The 22,502-nt window shown below is 36.8% G+C and overlaps 1 protein-coding gene and 1 long non-coding RNA gene across 10 annotated transcripts in view; both read left to right on the top strand.

The window, feature by feature from the left end:
• Positions 1 to 251: 251 nt before the first annotated feature.
• On the top strand, positions 252 to 5,044 carry LOC121414766. The gene is made up of 2 exons (XR_005969908.1): positions 252 to 283; positions 3,749 to 5,044. It is a non-coding gene; the product is annotated as an uncharacterized LOC121414766 (long non-coding RNA).
• A 1,666-nt stretch (positions 5,045 to 6,710) lies between these two features.
• LOC121415342 (kinesin-like protein KIF24) overlaps positions 6,711 to 22,502 on the top strand; it is a 32,859-nt gene continuing 17,067 nt past the window's right edge. For 6 of the 9 annotated variants that reach the window (XR_005969998.1, XR_005969997.1, XR_005969995.1 and 3 more), the window contains exons 1-6: positions 6,711 to 6,851; positions 17,870 to 18,105; positions 18,593 to 19,283; positions 19,476 to 19,573; positions 20,163 to 20,384; positions 21,403 to 21,490. Coding sequence is in view for 1 of the 9 variants with exons in the window: in XM_041608520.1 (XP_041464454.1) it covers positions 17,933 to 18,105; positions 18,593 to 19,283; positions 19,476 to 19,573; positions 20,163 to 20,384; positions 21,403 to 21,490 (1,272 nt within the window). In the remaining 8 variants the exon portion in view is untranslated. Of the gene's footprint in view, positions 6,852 to 11,716; positions 12,477 to 17,869; positions 18,106 to 18,592; positions 19,284 to 19,475; positions 19,574 to 20,162; positions 20,385 to 21,402; positions 21,491 to 22,502 lie in introns of those variants that run through there. The other 3 variants (XR_005969994.1, XR_005969993.1, XR_005969999.1) reach the window with 3 other exon arrangements.

Raw genomic sequence — 22,502 nt, 5'->3', positions numbered from 1 at the left:
ACCAGTGATAAAAAGTTAGCCACCAGCCCACCACAAATGTAAACTTTATTACATAGTTTAAAGGGCACGAAGTACCTCCAGAGATGCCAAGTTCAAAGACCAGCTATGCGTGAGATTTTCTATGAATCTGAGTGAGATCACAGACGTTGTGTACAATGTATATGGGGATAGGCTGTGATAGTTGCGTGAGACAGAGATTTGAGGGGATGAACAAGAGTCCAAACTGCTCGAGTCTCACGCATAATGCGTGAGACTTGGTAGCTCTGCATGACATATCAAGGAGGTTACACTTCGTAATTCCGAAGGTTCTTTATTACGAAGGTTCGTAATTCCGAAACACGTAAATTGCCTATAAATCGATGTTCGTTAATCCGAAAACGAAAAAGGGTTCGTTAATCCGAACATTTGTGGCGTAATTCCGACGATTCGTTATTCCGAAGGTTCGATAATCCGAAAACGAAATAAGGTTCGTTCCGAAGGTTCGTTAATCCGAAAACGAAATAAGGTTCGTTGTTCCGAAGGTTCGTTAATCCGAAAACGAAAAAAGGTTCGTTGTTCCGAAGGTTCGTTGATCCGAAAACGAAATAAGGTTCGTTTTTTCCGAAGGTTCGTTAATCCGAAAACGAAATAAGGTTCGTTTTTCCGAAGGTTCGTTAATCCGAAAACGAAATAAGGTTCGTTTTTCCGAAGGTTCGTTAATCCGAAAACGAAATAAGGTTCGTTAATCCGAAAACAAAATAAGGTTCGTTAATCCGAAAACAAAATAAGGTTCGTTAATCCGAAAAATGAAAACCGGGAAAGCAGAGGCAAGGGGAGGGGGGCGGGGGACACTTTTGCCGTTCAATTATTATGAGGATGGGAAGGCAAGGGCGGCCGAACGAATTTTCGTTGGGGGTAAAGCCAAATTGAAACTCATACGTCAAAATGGGCACTTTGGTGATATTTTCACCTTAAGATTATCATCTGCTTGAAGTCATTGTGTGTTTGATAGTGATTAAGTAGAGAAAAACTTTTTTGAAGTGACTTCTTATTATGGCAAAATGTATATTTAGGCTTTATTTTTCGGGAGAGAGTATATGAGCGAGCGGCTTGGTAAAACAAATTCAAAGGTGAAGTTGTATAACGTTTTTTTTGTGGTCAATTATTCTTAAAATGGCATTATTGCGAGGTGTTGCGAGCGTGAATCACAAGCTAAAACTTTAGGTTATTTCAATAAAAAATGAAAATTAGTTTTTAAAAATCCGAGCAGATTTCTGCTGTCATTAAAAAGATTTGCATCTAACTAAAGAATTAACACGAGCGCAAAACGCGAGCTTAAACATACTGACCAGAAAAGGAACCTGTTAAAGAAAGAATTTAGTGACCTTTTTAGGATGCATATTTCACCAATCGAGTGAGAGTGCGAAGCGCAAGCTGAAAATTTTCAATATTCCAGCCTGAAAACTTAACTTAACTTGTATACTTTAAAAAGAGTATTATATTTCGAAAAAAAAGCATGAAAGACGGCATATTTATTTTTGAAAAAGGAACTTTCCCATTTTGGAAAATATTAATTCCCCTGTTTTTTATTTCATTTTGATGCCCCCTGCCTCCCTCCCGGCGGATCCAACTTTCGTCAAATAGAGGGGGGCAATTTTTTTTAGCCATATATTCCTTGATCGGCAGTTTAAAGTTGATTTTTGTTTGTTTCTTTGAAAGGGTAGTCCTAACAGTCAATAATCAGATTTATCCTTATAAAATAAAGTAAATATGTAATAACATGATAAACCCTTTTTAAATAATGCGAGCGCGAGCTATATATTTTTGTTAATATGATGGGCAATAGTGTGATCTTCAAAGCGAGATGCCTATGTAACTAAATTTAGATAACTGCTAGCAAGAAGCGCGAAGAGAATTCTGAAATATATATGCTCCGACTTGATCTAAAGGGACATTTTAAGAACTTTTTGCAGTTAGCCATAAAGACGATGCGTGTTTTAACCAATGGCGGCGGAACTTTTTTTTGGGGGGGGCAAAGCAAAAAAAGGGGCCAATAGGGGCAATTTGGTGGAAACGGATATTTTCACCATTAGATTATCATCTGTGTAAAGAGGTTGTGTGTTTTGTAGTAACTAAATTGAGCACAATTTTTTAAGTGATCACTAAAGTTATATATTAACGTTTCATTTCTGCGAGCGTAGAGAGCAAGCGGTTTGGGGAAAAAGTCAAATCTGAAGATGTAAAATTCACCTTTTTGGTCAATTACTGTTAAAAGGGCATCCTTGTGAGATGTTGCGAGCGAATCACGTGCTCAAACTTTTGGAAATTTCATGTGGGCCTAGAATGATAATATTGATATAGATATTATTTACCCAGGGAAGCCACTTCAGTTCTGAAAACTATTCTCCCAGCTATTATTTTTTTTTAACAAGAATGCTTAGAATGTCCAGTTTTCATGTTGGAAAATCAGAAAAATTTGGCTCACGTTTCTCGCTCGATCAAGTATTGTTTATTAAGGGACTCATTCTATTCATGGTTACAAAAAAGAAGTATGAAATGTCCAGTTTTCAGGTTGGAATATCACAAATTTTAAGCTTGCGGTTCGGGCTCTCATTATTCAGTTTGTGAGATATATATTCTATTCATGAGTCACTAAATGCAGTCCTTAAAAGATTACTTTCTGAAGCCTGTTGCATAAAACTTTTTTACCTGAGAAAACTTTGGTAAAAACTGAAAACTAAGGTTAGTCTGATTTCCGCCATTGACTTTAGCACAGGGCAAAACTCTTGTAAAAACAACCTGAGTTTTCTCAGGTAAAAAGTTTTATGCAACGGGCCCCAGGTCAGTATATAAACAAATTACAGCTCGCCCTCGCATTAATTCTTTAGAAAGATACACATCTTTCTCACGATTACAAAAAATGCTCCGAATGCTCACTTTACGTCTTGTTACATGAAATGTCTACTAGTTTGAGCTTGCGATTCGCGCTTTCAACATCTCACAACGATCATTATTAGTATTATTTTTATTTTTATTACCAGCAGAAGCTGTTATTAAAAATGACATCCCCTCCAATACAAATCCTATTATCTAGAGGTTGCTCGCACGCTTCCAACACACTTGATCCCCTGCATCTTTAAACTATTTGCTTATAGGCAGCAATTGCTCAGATAAAATCGAAATTAGCCTATGCTTGATCAGGGCGCCTATATTCTTAATGAAATACATGCTTTGGCCCCAACACACGCATGTATCATCGATCGTTATTACTATCATTGCATAATATCGTGTAATCTTGTAATGACAACATCGTTTTTGTTACCAAAATGAATTATTTTCATTTTCGGAAATACGAACCTTATTTAATTTTCGGATTAACAAACCTTATTTCGTTTTCGGATTAACGAACCTTATTTCGTTTTCGGATTAACGAACCTTATTTCGTTTTCGGATTAACGAACCTTATTTCGTTTTCGGATTAACGAACCTTCGGAATTACGAACCTTATTTCGTTTTCGGATTAACGAACCTTCGGAATTACGAACCTTATTTTGTTTTCGGATTAACGAACCTTCGGAATTACGAACCTTATTTCGTTTTCGGATTAACGAACCTTCGGAATTACGAACCTTATTTCGTTTTCGGATTGACGAACCTTCGGAATTACAAACCTTCGGAATTACGAACCTTCGGAAATACGAACCTTCGGAATAACCGAACCTTCGGAATTACGAAGCTTCGGAATTACGAATGTATGCGTATCAAGGAGCTGCTTGCATGTGACATCACAACATCAAACTTTGAAATTCATAACTCTTATTCTGTGGTTAAGTGTGTGTCTCTACTGCTTTTGTTGATTTTGTCAACCCTACAGGATGTAGACAAATCACAAAAATAAAGGCATCAACTCAATACAATTTCATAGAAAAAAGGTTTCATTTCTTTAATTAATTTAGCACGTTTTTACTGTATGTAACTGACCTAGAATTTAGACATTTTTAAACAATAACCAAGACAAATTACAAATCTGCAGAAGTTATGCTTTCAAAGTCATTTAACATACAAAATTCACCAATAGTGTGACTTCAGTAAAAACATACAAGTACACAAAGTAAATCAATGATAAACATTGCTTGATTTTGTCCTCAAATATTTGAATTTGGAAATAAATAAATGTAATTTTTCTCATTACCTTACATAATTAATGACAACTACTGAATATTAGGAAAGGACAACATTGTGACAAATATATTTTACTTAAATATTCAACATGATTTAAGAGTACCGTAATAGTGGTAATTTTTAGTCAAGATTCTGAATTAAGAGACTCCTTATCGTATATCCTGTAACAAGGTCTGTATTCATAATTAGTCGAGCAAATTTCAGTCAAGACACATCCTATTAAGTATTAATCACATATCAGTGATAAAACTTTAAAGTTAGCCACAAGCCCACCACAAATGTAAACTTTATTAAATAGATTAAAGGGCACGAAGTACCTCTTAGATCATAGAAGTTGATTTCTTTTTCTTCAAATGTAAAACTATTAAACGCCTAATAAATGGTAAAAAAATATCATTTTTTTTCATAGCATGTTGACTGTTAAAAGTGTATCTTAGACATACGTAGAGTGAGTAGGCACTCTCCTGCTTTAGATTTCACAAAATAAAATTCAAATATCAAAGAAAATCACAAATATGAGCACTTGTGCTCTAGCTGTGAAAGTGTACATAAGACCGTTTGGTACATGTATTTTTGTCACACAAATAAAATAACGGGCATATGTCTGGAACTGAAAGCTTCACATGCAATAAGTGAGTGTACAATATTTTTTCTTATACATAGGTGTTCTTCTAGACAGGAATAACCGTTGTTTCTGGGGATTTACAATGTATAAACAATTTCTGACATTTTATTATTGGTGAGTGGAGCCAACACAGTTCAGCGGAACAACCAATTACAGAGACTGAAGCTTTTGGTCTATAGTATTCTCCTTGCTTCTTGAAACTGCATTTCAGTGTATTTGTTTTTATTTGCTGTTAAAGGTAAATGCTAGTTTTGGTAACGATGTCAAAATGAGTTTGTACAGAATCCAATGAAATGACCACCAAAGTGTCTGTATAAATAAAAAGCAGCATGTGCCAAAGGATTCTGGAAGAAATTGTGTAATTGCTGAGAAATCAGCAAATAAGCACAGGATTCGGGTAGAGCGTCGTGCCCGACGCCCTAAATAATTATACATTGTCCCACGTGCGCTTATCTGTGTAGGGGATTTTCGGTGTGAACATTTTTCAGCGTAGAATTCAAGATTTCACAAAGTTCAGTTAATGTAACTGTACCAGATCTAGATCCTCGATGATATACTGACAATCAAGCCTTGTTTTACAGGCTTTTTCATGAAATCAGTGTTGCAACTACTGGAATTTCTCTTTAAACACACTCAATTTGATCACACAATAACTACTAAAGTACCGGTAATTATTATAAAAAACATAATTTTCAAAACGATTTCTTTGCATCCAATTACAGTACACACTTCTTGAGTCATAAAATGCAGCCTCGTGATCTTGCAGAGTGCAGACTTTGCACATCACAGGCCAGAAGTCACCAGAACATTGCTTAATTTCATAAGCAGTCTCGAACTTTCCTCGTTGTTGGAAAAATTGCAGCATATAGGCCTACGCCTAATCTGACAGAGTGAGAAGAACATATTCAATTTGGATTTGATCATCATCTGAAAGGCATATGAGTAGATGTAGATCCCTCTTTAAAACACAGAATAATCTCAAGCTCCCGGCCAGGATAGTTAATGTCGTAGCCTTAGGCAGAATATTTTGTCTTTTCTGGAGATTTAATAATTTTCAGACATTTTTTCAACAGATAACAGACGAAGCCAAGGTAGTCTAATGTTACTAAGTTCAGCTTTAGTAAGCAACAATGCCGGATTTCATCATACAAAGACTGAAGGCTTTTGGCACAGGAGTTCTATTTTTCTGATCAAAGATGGCATTTGGGTTGTCAAAATCTCTTAAAATCATATCACAATATCAAACATAACTGAGACCTTGTTGTAGTAGTAATTTCCTTGTTCCTGGTTCCATTTTAAATTGGTGAATCAGGTAAGTGTAACACTTCCCTGGTTGCATGGTGCACATTTCGATCTTCATGACATGATTGACCGATCTTCAACGATCGTTTTCTGACGTCACTCTTGTTAATTTTCTAATTCTTCTGGCTCTGTGTCAATAATCTGTGTGCTAGGAAACTGAGATGAAGTAGCTGGATCATTCAATCTGTTGAGAAATGATGTAAGAAGTGACTTATTTATATGATCAGTCTGAGTGAGTTCTCTCTCTGGCTGCGCTTGTGGCTCTTCCTCAGTGACAGTGGCATCAGCACCATTTGGAAGCCCAACTTCCATGTTTTCTCCTGCTTCATTCGGGATTTCTCCATTTTCTCCTTCTTCTTTCTTCTCAGCTGAATGAGGGGTATTCACTCCTTCAGCCATTTTTTCAGTTCCAGGATTCAGTTATTGATATGAAAGAATTCAAAGACCTAGCCTAACTTCTTCAGCAGATCGAGGCCGTATCTTCTTCCAAGGTCGTGTCAGAATGCTAGCTAGATCGCTCACTCTTTTTTGAATTGGCTCAGTTCACTTGCGCTAGCGCGGCCTAGCCTGGCGCATGGCATGGGCGGCGCGGCGGCGGGGTAACGTACCCTACGTACCGTACCGGTATACCGGGACGGCCGGCCAATCTAGCGTATGTTGGGGAGTAGGCCAGTGTTTTGACTGTTGTCTTCCATCTCGATCTCTTTGCTCTCATTTATCATGTTATCAAACTAAAACTTTTCGATGATATTTGACTTAACAGGTATGATAATACTTTAAGAATGCCCTCTTTAACTTTTCGATAATTTTATTCGCAATTTTATTTTCATTTTTTACACTTGAAAGACGTGTCAATGCTATCCTCTCTTTCATTGCCCCATATATTGAAATTTGTGTTGCTTGTGGAGGCTTTCTGCTAGATGTAAACAATGCAACGGAGGTCTGTAAGTGTTTTAATTGAGCAAGTTGTTGACATTTTTCATAATGTTGATTTCATGTTTGATGTGCAGTGCCCGTGATTCAAGTATTTTTGCTTTAAAGTTTAATGTTAGGCCCAGCTAGATGAAACAAACTCAGACTGTCTCAGACTCAGCCTGGGCTGCGGCGGGGGGGGGGGGGGGGGGGGGGGGGGGGGTAGGGCACTCTAGGCGACAACGCAATACTTACCCGTGTTAAGAAACTGGGACTCCACTCACGCGCATTTGGGCCACCCTAGCTTAGAACTAAGCTTTGTTTCACGAAAAATTGAATATTCTTATAATTCAATACATGTAACTAATTAGATTAGTACTGTTAAATCGGTACTCACCGGTTCTTTTCTTGAATTTTCTTGAAAATTCCCACGCTTCTGGCTTCAATTCTGCGATAGATTCTGTTGCCATAGACAGCTACACATGCAACTTTATTTATAAATGGAGCGCCCCTTACGAGAGTCGCTAATGCCGCGGAAAAATTGTTAGGCATTTGGCCTGTGGTCAAGGCGTTCTTCTGTTCTATTTTTTTTTATAGGTATGAGATCGAAATCACAGCGACTATTCACACTGTTCCATAATGATTCCGAAAGGAGGTGCAACACCCCCCACCCACATGGGCGCAAATCCCAGGGGGACACTTCCCCCTAACCCAAAATAGTAGGGGCACATTATCAAATGTCCCCCTACTATTTTTGTTCTTTTATATATGATGGAAAGAAATAGGCCTACATCATTTAAATCGAAGTAAAACATGTACTTTGGACGAGACGACCTTCTTTTGGGGGTGATAAACCTTCCTTTTTTTTTTTTTGTTAGTTTGTTTTTGTTTTTTTTTTGCCTGTTTTCCAGCCCCTGGTCCCCTACCTTAGATTTCCACCCTTGCCTCCCACTACTCTTGATATTGTTTGCGAATCTGTTTTGTAAATTAAAGGGAATTTCACCCTGATAAAAAGATGATGAAAATATGAGAAAAATCATTTCAAAATATCGATGAAGGTGTTATTTGACAAAAAATGGAGTTGATAGAATTTAGAATGCTTGATTTATTGTGACGTCTATAACGAGCAGTTGCTCTATCCTAAATATAAAATGCCCAAATTTCCCATTTTTAATGGTCCGTAACGACCCACTTTTTTCTTTTTGATAACAAGTATGAATTGATATAAATATAGGCCTACTAAAATGTACCATAAAAATCATTATCATGTAGGCTATTTCTTGACATTTCATTTACTTTTTTACCATAATAATAGCTGCTTGCAAAGGCCTACGCCGTCACAAAAAAAACCCGGGGGGGGGGGGCCACTTACATTGACGAGTGGATACCATGCGCGACCAAAAAAAAACGTAAAAAGGATGTCCTTTTCACGATAGGGCACGTTACCTACGTAACGTGATAAGGGTGTCAAAAACACAAAAATAACGAAAAAAGGGTATCTATTAATTCGCTAGGAAAACCGTCGTGTTTAGGGTCTAATTTGCGGGGATGATAAAACAAAATCAAAATGTTTTATAAAGGATGTCCTTTTTGCTCCAACACTTCGTGTTTAGAGTCCGATTTGCGCGAGGTGTAGAAGGTGGGGTCGTACTAAACCAAATAAGGTAAAGCCGACGACCGAAGGACCCGTAACAATAAAACATTCCTGTACTTGTTTAGGGGTTCATTTCAGGGAATATTTGCCAAGAGTATCGTTTTGTTTCCAATACTTGTTAAGGGTAGGGTTTCACACGCCAATACTTGTTAAGGGGTGCATTTTCAGAATATGGAAATTACGTGTTTAGGGTGCTTTTCGAGACCCCATGGTCGCGCATGGTATCCACTCGTGAATGGAAGTGGCCCCCCCCCGGGAAAAAAAAATCTTACCTTTGAAAAAGATTGGTGGGGGATGGATTTTCCTCGAACGCATACCAATTTTTTTCTGCTATTTTCATAATAAACTTTAAATGAATTCAACTTTGCACTACTTAATTTTTTCAAAGACAAAATAACAAAATTACATCTCGTCATCATCATCATCACCACTATCATTAGCATCACCATCATCATCACCACAACCGTCACCACAACCATCATCATCACCAAGATAATTTTCATCATCGTCATTGCCATCATCATCTTTTTTTTTCTTTATTTTTTCCCCATCCCTTCTTCTTTTTTTTTTCTTCCAATATTCCTCCTTTTTTTAGAGCGGCACACCGTCATGCTCCCTCACTGATTATCCGCCTCTATATGCTTGGTGTTGTATAAATTGGCGGATACCTGAATGAAATACTGAAGAGAAAATAAGGAAAGGGAAAAAGTAAGAAGAAAAAGAAGATGAGAAGAAAAAAAGAAAGCCAAACAAATGAAACAAAACAATGTCAAAATTTCGTAATAAAGTCTTCTACGTCAGTTTAATAATGATGTTTTCATTGAAATGAGAACAAAAAAAGAATTGAAACCATAGGCGGCGGAAGCGGGGACGTTCCCCCCTAAATTTGTTGTTGACCTTTTTTTTTTTTTTTGCTTGTCAATTTATTTTCCTACGTCCCCCCTAAAATGTTTGGGTTGAGAGCCTTTTTTTTTTGCTTGTCAAATTTTTTTAGGTTGTCCCCTCCTAAAATTTGGGGCTTCCGCCGCCAATGATTGAAACAATGAGGTAAAAAGGACTACATTATATAGTGTAAAGAAATAGAGGGAAGCTCCGAGACAATAAAAAGGTTGAAAAAGAAAAAAAGGTGAAAACACAAAGCTCTCACAACATGAGCATAATAACAAATAATAACAAATAAGCGAGGACAAGTAGCTGAGGGACCCCCCCCCCCCCAACTCTCTAGTTATCTATCTATCCGACTCGATTATATAAGAGAAGAATTTACTAATCAAAATATTATGAGCAAAAAGCACGAGCTGATATTTTTTATGAATATTCAAAACTGATAGAGAGACGCAATCGAATTATTCGATTGCGACAAAATTGATGATCTGAGAATTTATTGTTTTTAGGAATTCATTAAAAGCATAAAGTTGATCAGCATTAAAATATGGCAGGCGCAACGCATGAGCTAAAGCTTTATAGGCATACACTGATAAAAAATTTTAAGTATTTTTGGTAATCATGAAAAAAATTGATATTTCATGAAAGAAAGCTCAAATCCTGAGGAGGAATATTCTTATGAATTGACTTAAAAAAAAACTGTGGTAAGCCCCATTTAATATTTGATTATAAGTCGAATAAAACAGTAAAAGCTGAAAAACGTTCGCGTGATATTTGGCAACCTCCCCCCAAAAAAAAATAAATAAATAAATAAAAAATAAAAAAAAGTTTTTAACTATAATAATGATCGAAGGTAATTTTGTCTCGCGTAGAACTGGACAAATGAAAAAAAGATTGTCACTAAAAAAATGAAGGTAATTTTGACCCACGTAAAATTTGGCGAGCCCCCCCCCCCCAAAAAAAAAGGAAAAAAGGTTTTAACAAGCAAAAAAAGGCTAAAAAAGAGAAAGAAGAGACAAGAATAATTATGAACGAAATATCCCCATTACAAATAATGCTGTGATCATCATAAGGGAGGGGTCGCATAACTAGTATGAACAACGTATTTAATTCCAAAATATTTACTACAAATCTCAATAGGGGGATCGGGCAGAAATGCTCACCCCCACCCCCCCGATCCGCCAGAAATGCTCACCCCCACCCCCCCGATCCGCCACTGATTCCAATCAATAATGACATTTATCTGCAATACTGATACTTTGGAATCAAGATACTGAAGATTGATACGCTTTACATAAATTATGAACGTCTGACAAAAAGATAATCTACCGATCACCTGACCGATCAGCTGACCAGTTCGCGTATCACTTCGGAGTTGATCACTCGTCGCAGCTGTGTGGAACGCTCACCGAAAATCAACAAAAAGGGCCTGAAATGTAAGTTTAATGATAATCTATTTTAATTTGAACTACTTAATTAATACTTTTAATGTCTCCCCACCAAATGAAAGTCATATCACTTAACTCCAATTTGTATTAAGGCGTACATTTACCAAAGTCTTGGGTTGGAAATCAGAACAGCATTGTCTAACCCATATTTTTGGGTAATGTCGCCTATGAGGTCCATACATGTTAATGTTTGGACCTCATTGGTACTAGGAGTGGGGTAGGGGTGTGCCGCGGGCGAGACAAAAACGGGGACCTTGGAGCGGGTTTATTGTAAAAAGGAGGGTCCTTGGAACTACAAATGTTTGTGAAAACGTGGGTCCCTGGAACGGATCGCGAGTGCGTATGTATGATTGCATCCCTTTTTTGCTTGGAACGGGCATGCGTGCATGTACTTAGACAGGAATAACCGTCGTTTCTTGGGATTTATTTCAACGATTTCTGACATTTTACTATAATACCCATTTACCATATGTATGGGTTAGTGGAGCCAACGCAGTTCAGCGCAACAACCAAAATAATGATCTTCCAGATGTTGTTACTGAAAGTAATGTTTATCTTTTTGCTGATGATACCAAGCTATTCAAGTTTATAAGAGATCAGAATGATTGCAATTCACTCCAGAGAGATCTTGACCATCTGAAATGCTGGTCAGATAAATGGCTGCTGAAATTCAACCCCAAGAAATGTAGTGTACTCTCTATTGGCAACATGCAAGACCAGCAGGAATCTTTTCCATACACTTTAATGAATAATGCGCTTGAACATGTCACCTCCGAAAGGGACTTGGGTGTTGTAATTGATGATAAACTCAGCTTTGAAGAACACATGCAATCAAAGATAAACAAGGCCAACAGGCTTATGGGCTTGATCAGACGAACTTTTGTTTATCTTGACAAAAATAACTTTGCTCTGTTATATAAGTCGCTTGTCCGACCACAAGTTGAGTATGCCCATGCTGTGTGGAACCCTATACTGAAGAAACATATACATGCATTAGAGAACGTACAAAGAAGGGCAACAAAATTAGTCCCTGAATTAAGGAAGCTTTCCTATCCACAACGACTTAAACAGTTAAAAATCCCAACTCTGGCTTATCGAAGAGTTAGGGGTGATATGATTGAAACATATAAACACTTTAATAATTATGATCAATGTACAAAACTTAATCTAGAAGAAAAATATAGTGAACATACCAGGGGTCACAGTAAAAAATTGTTCATACCAAGGACAAAGACCCAAAAATATAGGAATTCTTTTTATGTTAGAATACGTAAGACATGGAACAGCCTAAATAATGATGTTGTCACTGCCCCAAGTGTGCACAGTTTTGAAGCTGCCCTGGATAGATGCTGGAAAAATGAGCCAATAAAATATGACTACGAAAGCCCTGTTCCCGGAAGTGAGCCAGCCATCTTGAGGAGGAAAAACCTAGAACTGAATACAGAGGCATAACGTGCCTACATTCAGAAACTTCCCTAGGTATCCCTAGGTAAGAGACTGAAGCTTAGCATGCATGATGCAGCTAGCACGGCCGCCGGGCCGGGTGCACTCGGACAATGGTCGGACAGCGCTCTGCGGCCGCTTTTCATCAAAATTGCAGCTCATTGTAGCAGATCAATGTGAGCAGAACGGCGTAACAAAAAATATGCAAAGCTTTGGCGCGGATTTCTTCTTTTTTCTCGATAAAAAGAAAATGCTATGCTTTGAAGCGAATTTCTTTGTTCTTTTTCTCAATAAGACAAAAAATGCTAGGCCTATGCCTTGGAACGGAAATTTGAGTGTAAAAATGGGGGTCCCCTCCGCGGCACATACCCACTATGCATATATACTGAGTGCCCCCCCCAGGGGCAGGGGGGTCATCACTGCACGGAGGAGGGGGGCACTCAGATTATATTTTGATGGGGGTGTGCCTCACGAAACCTACCTCAGGCCACTCATTCTATAATATAACCTTGTTCTCTGTTAGTTACTACTCCCTGTGTGGTGAAATAAGGTTGGCCGTTGGCAATGTTTGGCATATTTTCTCTTTTCCTTTTGGACAAATGCTTGACTTTTTTACACTGTCAGCATGACGAAAATCTCTCGTTTGAGGGCTGTATACCCCATTTTTCCTTATCAACAAATATCTTCTCCCAGTAATACAAATCCTATTGCCCTCAAGAGATTAAATTTAAGTATAGAAACACCTGTTTCTTGACCTCGGTCCGCGAAGATAATTCACCCCAGCATCTACGGTCACAGCAGGGGGCCACACACGATGGATTGCAATGTGTGTAGTTCCGGCGAGCGCATGGCCATGGATGTATACACGCGTTGATAGAAAGTTTTTTCTTTCTTTCTTTCCTTCTTTCTTTCTTTCTTTCTTTCTCTCTCTCCCTTCCTTCCTTTCTTTTTTTCTTTCTTTCTTTCTCTCTCTCTTCCTTCCTTTCTTTCTTTCTTTCTTCCTTCCTTTCTTTCCTTCTTTCTCTCTGTCTGGCTGTCTAATTCTTTTCTTTCTAGACTTATTTTCTTCCTTCCTTTCTTTCCTTCTTTCTCTCTGTCTGGCTGTCTAATTCTTTTCTTTCTAGACTTATTTTCTTCATCCACCCCCTTTTGATCTACACCTCTAAAGAACGTGCATTTGCCAATCATATCTGTAGTAAGGCCTATGAATGTCCTTTTCTCAAAGCTGAGGTGTAGGCCTATACATAGAACATTAAAATACAAAGACCAGCATTATGAATCACAATGTTTGGATAGCATTTCAATGTTCTAGCTATTCATATCTATTCAGAACGTTTTCTAATTCACATGCGTTATTAGCAGGTGATCTTCTTTATCTCCCATTATTGTTCTTATTTTGTAGGCCTATAGCCTGTGTATACGGTAAACCTCCCTCTGAAATACCTTTCTTGGTTTCATGTTTTCTTTCAGATTTGTTTCCACCAAGGCGTGCCGGAACACTTTCAGTTTTTTTTTTGTTTTTTTTGGGGGGGGGGCAAAATCCCGAAGGGGGCACAATATTTTTGAAAGCGTGAGATACGGAAGCGATCGAGCGGGAGAGGGTGTGGTTGAGGGTGTAAAAATTGAGTGTAAAAGTTGCGTTTCTAAGAGCATTCAAAAATAAATTTCTTGAGAATTAAACAGTCTTGGGGTTCTTTTTGATCCTGTTTCCTCCCTTCTGACCCAGACTGGTGTTTCTTCATGATCAGGGTCGCAGTTCCAGCAAATTACGAGCCTTATTGCAAACTCTATTGTTTTAAACCAATGTAATATAGGCCTTTTAAAGACTTTAAGATGACAAACATGCATGACCGTATGCATCCGGGGGCCACCGATCGAGAGGGCAAAATTCACCCAAAGTGTGCACGAAATCTTTCAATTTTATTCTAGAAAATGCAAAAGCTCCCCATCACCATGGGCGGAAATCCCAGGGGGACAGGGGGGACGCGTCCCCCTACCATTTTGGAAAGGGGTACATAATATCAAATGTCCCCCTACTATTTGTGCTCTTTTATTATGGAAAAAATACATAATTTCAAATCGAAATTATATCCTCGAATTTCGAAATATATATAAACAGATAGTTTTTGTTAAGAACTTCGTTAGGAAAAGAAAAGGCATACCGGCCCAACTATTCTCCAACTCTCATCTAGCCCTTTATACCAGCCAAAGAGTGATGACATTGATGACATCGATGGCCATTGTCAATTTCATAACTAATAAAAATGATGAAAAAAGAAAATCGCCTCTGAATTTAGTGCATAGACGGTTAGACGAGAATGTTCCATACCCAGTAAAATCATACCTTTGTTAATCCAATTCACTTTCCCTTTATTCCAAATTTACTTGGAATATACTGAGAATATTTTCATTGTTTGCGTACTCAGTATAAAGAATAGTTTTCATGAGTTATGATTAATCCTTCACAATGAACTTTAACTATGCTTTATCCCCCAAATTTGTTTTTAAACACTCTATTAACGAGACTTATACTCCATTTTTACACAAAATTCCTGCCGTGGGAGGGGTCATCATAGGTAGATCAAGGGGCGAAGCGGCGGAAGGTGAGGCGAAAAATAAGAAAGATAGGACCGGGAAGAAAGTTGAATGATGGAAGGGAGGTGAATAATTGGGAAAAAAGAAAACTTTCAGGACATGTTATAAAAATAATAAAATCGCTTGCGCTTTGCATAAATACACAGCCATCTTTTTATTTCAAAACGTGCTTGATTTTTTTTCACTTTTTTGGATCGAAATATATAAAATCAAATCATTTATCTAAGAAGATATCCATCTTTTTCATAATTTGTAGGTTTAGATATTAAAGAAAATTAGCTTGCCATTCGGTTTTAGTCTGAAATGTATTCATTAAAAGGTTAAACGTTATCACACTGTAATAAGATGGAAAAGGGGCTTTTCAAAGGTATGTTTCACAGAGGAACTGTTCGTCAAAAGACGCCAGGCTTACTATGATAATGTCATTGCTCCGTCAGGGGCAAAATTGTTCATTTTTGACAATAGAAATGACAATTTTGGGGCATAAAAGTGCCTTCATCGTATACTTTTGTCCTTTAATTATTTAAAAATTTATCATTTTTCTACTTTCAGGGGGGCACATTGGGGGGGGGGGGCAAAATCTCGTTTTGCCCCCCAAAAAATTTATTTGGGGGGGGGGCAAGTGCCCCCTGCCCCCCTCGCTTCCGGCGCCCTTGTTAAAGATATATAGAGAGGAATAGAGATGGGGTGGAAATTCCACCCCATCTCTATTTCTCTCTCTTTCTCCCGACAAAAAGGACAGGGCGCTAATTTTAATCACCTCATATTAGCAGAATGATAAATTTTGAACTAGAAAATAAAACAGACATTTATCACAATCAAATATGGGCATGTTCAAATGGGTCGCTTGATCAAAGATAAAAAAGGACACTGCAAAGGAACTTTCACTATGAAAAGGGGGCTAAGGGGGGGGGGCAAAAAACAACTTTTTTTAAAGTGATTATTGAACAAGATGTACTTGAGGAAGGGGAACATATTAAAAATGGGCACTGAAGGGATCGGGGTTCAACGGGCACGCGGTTTTGTAAACTAAGACACGTGATCGATCTTTCCAACACTCCATCTTCCCAACTCATCAATCGCCTGAACTCGCTCTCCAACGATGAACATTTTGACTTACAAAAAAATTAGCACAACATATCTAAGTTAGACATTTAATGGTGGAAACTAAAAGTATAAACGACCCAAAACAAACGGTGGAATGGATGCAGCGCACATGGGCAGTTTACCGGAGAACCACGTATGGTGCAATAATACGTTTGCGATTAAAAAATAGTTACAGGCATAGTTTGTATTTAAATTATGAATAAGACTTTGGGGTAAAAAAAAATAATGATTTCATATTTTTGTGCATATCAGCAGCATGATTATTATACTTTGTATGTTGGTATGCCATTACTTCTATTTTTCGAACGTTAAGACTGTATCATTGCGCGAGTGAACCCATTTTCTTGCTGGACGGACAGAAACTATGCATGCATCGCGGTCCTTGCATGCTAAGCATACCGTAATTTTTATTCGCTTACTTTCCTTATTTCAAGGTCGATTTTCTTCGTTCGAAATTGAAAATGGACTAGTATTGGATGTCTGAATGTAATATGCCTTTGAAAACGTGATTAATATCGAATACAATAATTTCATTCCGAAGATCCTTCTACAGGCAGACAAGTCTTACGTAATAGCACAGCGTTGTTTATCATTTCGTCCTTGGCTCAACGCTCATTTAGCTGGCCCGTGGTGGTGAAATCGAGACAAGGGGATTACCTGGCCAAGATGGGTTTATCGGGGTTGGAAAAGTTTCCAAACGCGAATCGGGGTATAAAACCGCAGTTTGCAGTCCGAAGTGAGGTCGAGAATCAAACGGGACATTTTCGTAATGGTTTCCATTACAGCTATTCTTCATATAACTTGGCTGATAAGTAAATTTGATTCTTTAAATATCTTTTCTTAATTAGATATAGAGATTGAATAATGACAATTGTCGTGCCATATTACTTTCCACCAATAGAGGGCGTACACAAAAATATGCCCGAAATTCAATTTTTCGAGCGCGCTGTTGATGTAAAGATTGCACGTTGTGCTGGATAATTGTAAAAAAGTTTGATTTTATTTAATTATTTCGCATGCAAATGTTTATGAAGATAGGTCAAAATATAACAGAAATAATTGGTTTTAGTATCATTGCACATTTTACATTTTTGAATATGCTTGCGAAATGGTGATTTCCTGATGCTTACTGGGAATTTCAGATTGCTTCCTTAACGGGCGCTAAAGGTTACAAATATGCCAATAATTTGATGAATACTGATGATACTGATCTCATCCTAAAGAAATTAACGGTAGTTTTAGGTTGCTTTTCATGTTGTCGAAGTCAGAATTCAAAGATATTAAATGACATGATTGTTCACAAAGTTTTGACATACCAATGAACTATTTTATACAACTCATACAAAAATTCTTGTCATTTGATTTGTTGAAACTTGAAAGCCTTTCAATATTTGATCCCTTTTGTGTTGCATGCAAATTTTATTTTCTATTGCTCAGTTGAGCTTGCTTCACTACAACACCACGTGTAGGAGGAGAAAAATAAAATAAAATATTAAAATCTCTTAAGTTTACAGCTGGCTTGGGCTAGGCCTGTGATGTGTTTTTACTTAAATTTCATATTGATCTGATGCTCAGAATCCTTAGATTAATGATCCAGAGAGGAACTCTTATATTTTGGGTTTTGGAAATCATTTTGTAGACTCATATTTGCATGAATATCCTCTAGCTACAGTTCTGTGATTTATTTCCCCCTGTCATATCTGTTTGTATCAACTTTGTATGTTCTTGTCTTTGTAGATGTAGGTGAATGCACCGCACATTGTAGCATGCCTGTGATTGATTATAGTCTGTAGCCCTGCCATGGATAGTGGATCTCTCTTTTGGCTGTGCCTCAAGGAGGCTCATTTGGGCCACTATTCTTCATCATTTCAGGACAGGGGCATTAGTGATCTGGAGAGGTTGGCAACCCTGTCCATGCATGAGTACAATAACTATGGCGTAACTTCACCCCAGGACAAGAAAAAACTTTTTAGGTCTGTTTAAGGCATATAGCCTTGTATTAGCTAAACCATGTTTTTTCAATAAAAGGCAAAATAAGAAGCGAGCATGTACCGGCCACTTATTCAACAAAAAGGTATTCTGCCGAATTGCTTATCCAAATCAATTTTTGAAGATTACATCTTTTCTATAAAATATTTTCACAATCATTTTTTCACTTAATTTTTTTTTATTTAGAATATTGTCTATTTGCATGAATTTTGATGAATGTGAAAATTACATACCACATTTTTAATGTTTTCTAAATGAAAATAACCATGACAATTTTAACATCGTGTATGATTGATAATGCCTTTACTGTCAAGATCAATGATAATTTGAAATTTACATACTACTTAGACAATTAAAAAGAGATAAAACGTTAACATGAATTTTGGTTGTTAAAACATGAATAGTATTGATTATTGATCCTAACTCAAATACACCCTATTTGAATTGGTTCTAAATCCATTTTTTTTTCAGATTAATCCACACACTGCGCACCTTGGATCTAAACAAGCTCTCTGATCTAAATGGATCGGACCAACAAGTCAAGTCTATTGAAAGCAACACACCCAACAACATGCCCAATAAAGATAAAAATAATCACCATGGGAGTACTGGTAGAAAGGGAGCCAGGAAACACCATGACAACATGGCTCATGAGTCTGGCAGGAATACTGAAATGGTGCAATCAGACAGGAAGCAGAATGAAAACGAGCACCACATACCAAAACTGGGTGATACACCAAAGAACAGTGTATTGAATAGAACTTTTGATAAAGATGATGGATCGGATAAAGATAGAAGTCATGATTCTCCCACAACAGAAAATATAAAAGACCCTAGTAAAAATTGTGATATTGGAGTTGATGATAGCCAAGTCTTGATCTTGGAGCAGGGCAATGCTGGGTATAATTATGGGGTACCTTCACTTACACCGACCACCCAATCTAGACAGACTTCAGGGATGAAGCCAGCACATACTTCCACCCCTCATTTGAGAAATGGTGTTATGGTAGACGAGAAGATAAAGGTTTGTGTACGGAAAAGACCAATGAACCAGAAGGAGAGAAGGGCAGGAGAGGGAGATGCTGTTGCGATAGAAGGCGCCAACACAGCACTCGTGAAAGAGAGGAAGCTGACTGTGGATCTAACCAAGGTTGTTCAAATGGTAATAAACTTATTTTCCCTATTTTTATTATTACTGCATTCAAGATATATTTTGTGGGGGAAGGGGGTCTAAGGAACTCTTATTAGGCCCTATGAACAATAAGAAGGACCCCTAAAGTTCAACAAATTTTAACAGGGTTTTTTTTTAAGTCACTTGTTTATAAATTCATTTTCATCCCCATTTTACCAACAGCATAAGTATATCTTTGATGAAGTTTTTCATGAAAAATGCAGCAATGAAGAAGTCTATGAGAGGACAGCTATGCCACTAATACAGAAGATATTCAAAGGGTAAGTTCAATACTGCTATATTACAGCAAAACAAACAAAGTTTTGAAGTTGTTTGTTCCCAAAAGTGATTTTTATAGTAAATGTATATTATAGTACATTATCAATTAAGCTTTACAACTAAGAATTGTTGCACCATACAATTTTTATAGCTGATAGAAATGATTTGGCTGATTTTGAACTCATTTGCCCCCCCAATGAACTAATATTGCTATTGCTTGGTACCTTGTATTTACTAGATAGATTGCACATAATAAATGCTGTGTTGTATTATTATTATTGTTATTATTCCACATTTAACAAATTTTTATCTTTTGCTTCTAATGTATGAAATGGTTAAGTACATGTAGGATATTTCAGCAACATTGAATTTTAAACTTGATTGGTTATTATTCTGTATGTAAATTTATAAAATCTTTTTTTTTTCTTTTATTGACCATTTCTGAAACATTAAAAAAAATGATGCTGTGAAAAAAATATAAAGAAATAGGTTTGAAATATGAGAAGTAACACAACATACACTCTTACTGAGTACATAATTTCTTAGAAAATTATTGATAATATGACAATATTTTTATCCATAATATCACAGAGGCAAAGCCACTTGCTTTGCCTATGGGCAGACTGGAGCTGGAAAAACTCACACATTACTTGGAGGGCAAGGGGGAAAGGTCAAAGGTCTCTATTTACTTGCCGCTGAAGACATCTTTACTATCATCATGTCTTCCCCGGATGGTCATGGTGTCTCTGTGTACGTGAGCTACTTTGAGATCTACTGTGGTCAGCTTTGTGATCTACTCAATAATAGGGAGAGGTATGTTTGATTAAAATATGTTTTGGAATTAAGTTCATGCATATTGGGGCTATAGAAGAATTCATTGTTATTAACTATCATCATATGTATATATACATCTTACATGTAGAACATAACTTGTGTTGTTTAACCCAGAGGAGGATCCATGGGGGGGGGCAGTGGTCTTAAAACCATTTGCCAAGCAGTAACTCACCACCATAGAAATACATGTAAATTTGACCAAATTTAAATTAAGTAGAAAAAATAAAAGGTCAAAGGGCTCATTTACCATCATACCATGATAAAAGACAACTGTAAAACAGAAAAATGCCAAGCAAAAAAGGCAGTGAGGCAGGCCCAATGGGCCCGACTGAATCTGTCCCGATTTTGACTTATTTTTCGATGATTTGCTTGCAAAATTAAAGAAAGCATCATGATCATCACATTGCAATACAATGATAAAATCTTTATTCAGATGTTCAATATCTTTATACTTTTTTTGTAGAGTTTCCATTCTATTAAGATGATAATTGTGGCTGATGGGTCAAAATAAATTACCAAATGTACAAGAATATCAGTGTCAAAAGGCCTGGTCACACCGCCCGAGCGTTGTTGGAGCGGTCATGGAGCGGAGAGAAAAAAAATCAGCACCGCTCGCTACAGTTCACCATTTTCGATTGTTGTTTTTTTTTTCGATTTTTTTTCCCCAAATTTTGTGAGCGAAATTCAACCCTCTGTCCCTACCACTCCACGACCGCTCCAACAACGTTCGTGCAGTGTGACCAGGCCTAAAGAAAAGTGCAGTTGGAAGTTAAGACTCATCTTCTATTTCCAGACCTTTGGATTTGATATGATTTTGCAATCTATATGACTTATCATCTGAATACAGAAAGAAAACATTGCTAGAAGAATGGAGAATACGTTTTTGCTTTTCATGAATATTACAAAAAAAATCTAATACTCAAAAATAAAAGGTTTTTTTCCTTTTTTTTATGATCTATTATAATCTATTATACTTACATTGTCTTTATCAATACAGATTACATGCTAGAGAGAATGCTCATCATAAAGTATGTATCTCAGGCTTGAATGAAATCAGAGTTAATGGACCTCAAGCTCTCATGCAGGTAAAAAACCTTCTCTTTTATCCATGAATTCCACTTCTAAACTCAAAAAATTTCTTTCAAAAAGAAATTCACATGTCTCAAAATTGGCATATATATTTTTTAATTTGATTCCTTATTAAAAAAATAATAATAAAAACCGACATGGAATAATAATTTTTTCTGATAAAGATGATTGCATTTCCACAATTTATCAAACAAATGTAATTCACTGATTGCCTGTCATAGCAATGACATGGTTGAAATATTTCATGCATGGCATCAACAATACAGAGTGTTCAATAAGCCCCAAAAAACATCTTTGATAAAATTATGGAAATTAACCTATTTGAATTGAAAGAAAGTGAATCTCATTCTATACATGTAAGTCTATAAAAGACTGATGTGTCAATGCATTCTCAGTCAAATAAAGCAGGGGCCTGTTGCATAAAACATTTGCTATAATTTTATATTTAAAAAAAAATCTCTGGTAAATAATCACAAACTTTTTCAAACAAAACTTTGCCATTGACAATTAATACATTGAAAAACGCTGGCAAAATATTGCCAGAGCTTTTCTATTATGCAACAGGTCCCAGATAGCACTACTACTAAAATATTTAGGGCTGTTTCAGAGAGAATTAAATATTACGGTATTTTAAGTCATGCTTAGTGCTGACGTCCACATGATATGTAACTGCATATAAATCTTACTGGAGAGTGAAAAAAGGGCTGCAATAGTGTCATATCCAATAAGATTTTCTTTCTTTGAAAATTTATTATATTTATCATTCTTTTCTTTTTTAAGGGGGGGTCGAAATACTCAATATTGATTTTTTTAATCGATTATCTAATTAATGTTGTCTTCTTGCCCTGATGTACCAACATGATATAGCATTCTCTTTTTAACTAGAAAGTAGACAATTGAAATTGCAACAAGCCAACAATAGAGTTGTGTAGTTGTGATTTTAAATGCTGTCATATTGTGGAACATTCAATACATTAAAAGATCAATACACAATTGGTATATGCATGC

Source organism: Lytechinus variegatus, chromosome 5 (genome assembly GCF_018143015.1).
Source record: "Lytechinus variegatus isolate NC3 chromosome 5, Lvar_3.0, whole genome shotgun sequence".
Lineage (NCBI taxonomy): Eukaryota > Metazoa > Echinodermata > Echinoidea > Temnopleuroida > Toxopneustidae > Lytechinus > Lytechinus variegatus.
The sequence above is the reverse complement of the archived record's forward strand: the minus strand, read 5'-3'. Positions and strand labels throughout refer to the sequence as shown.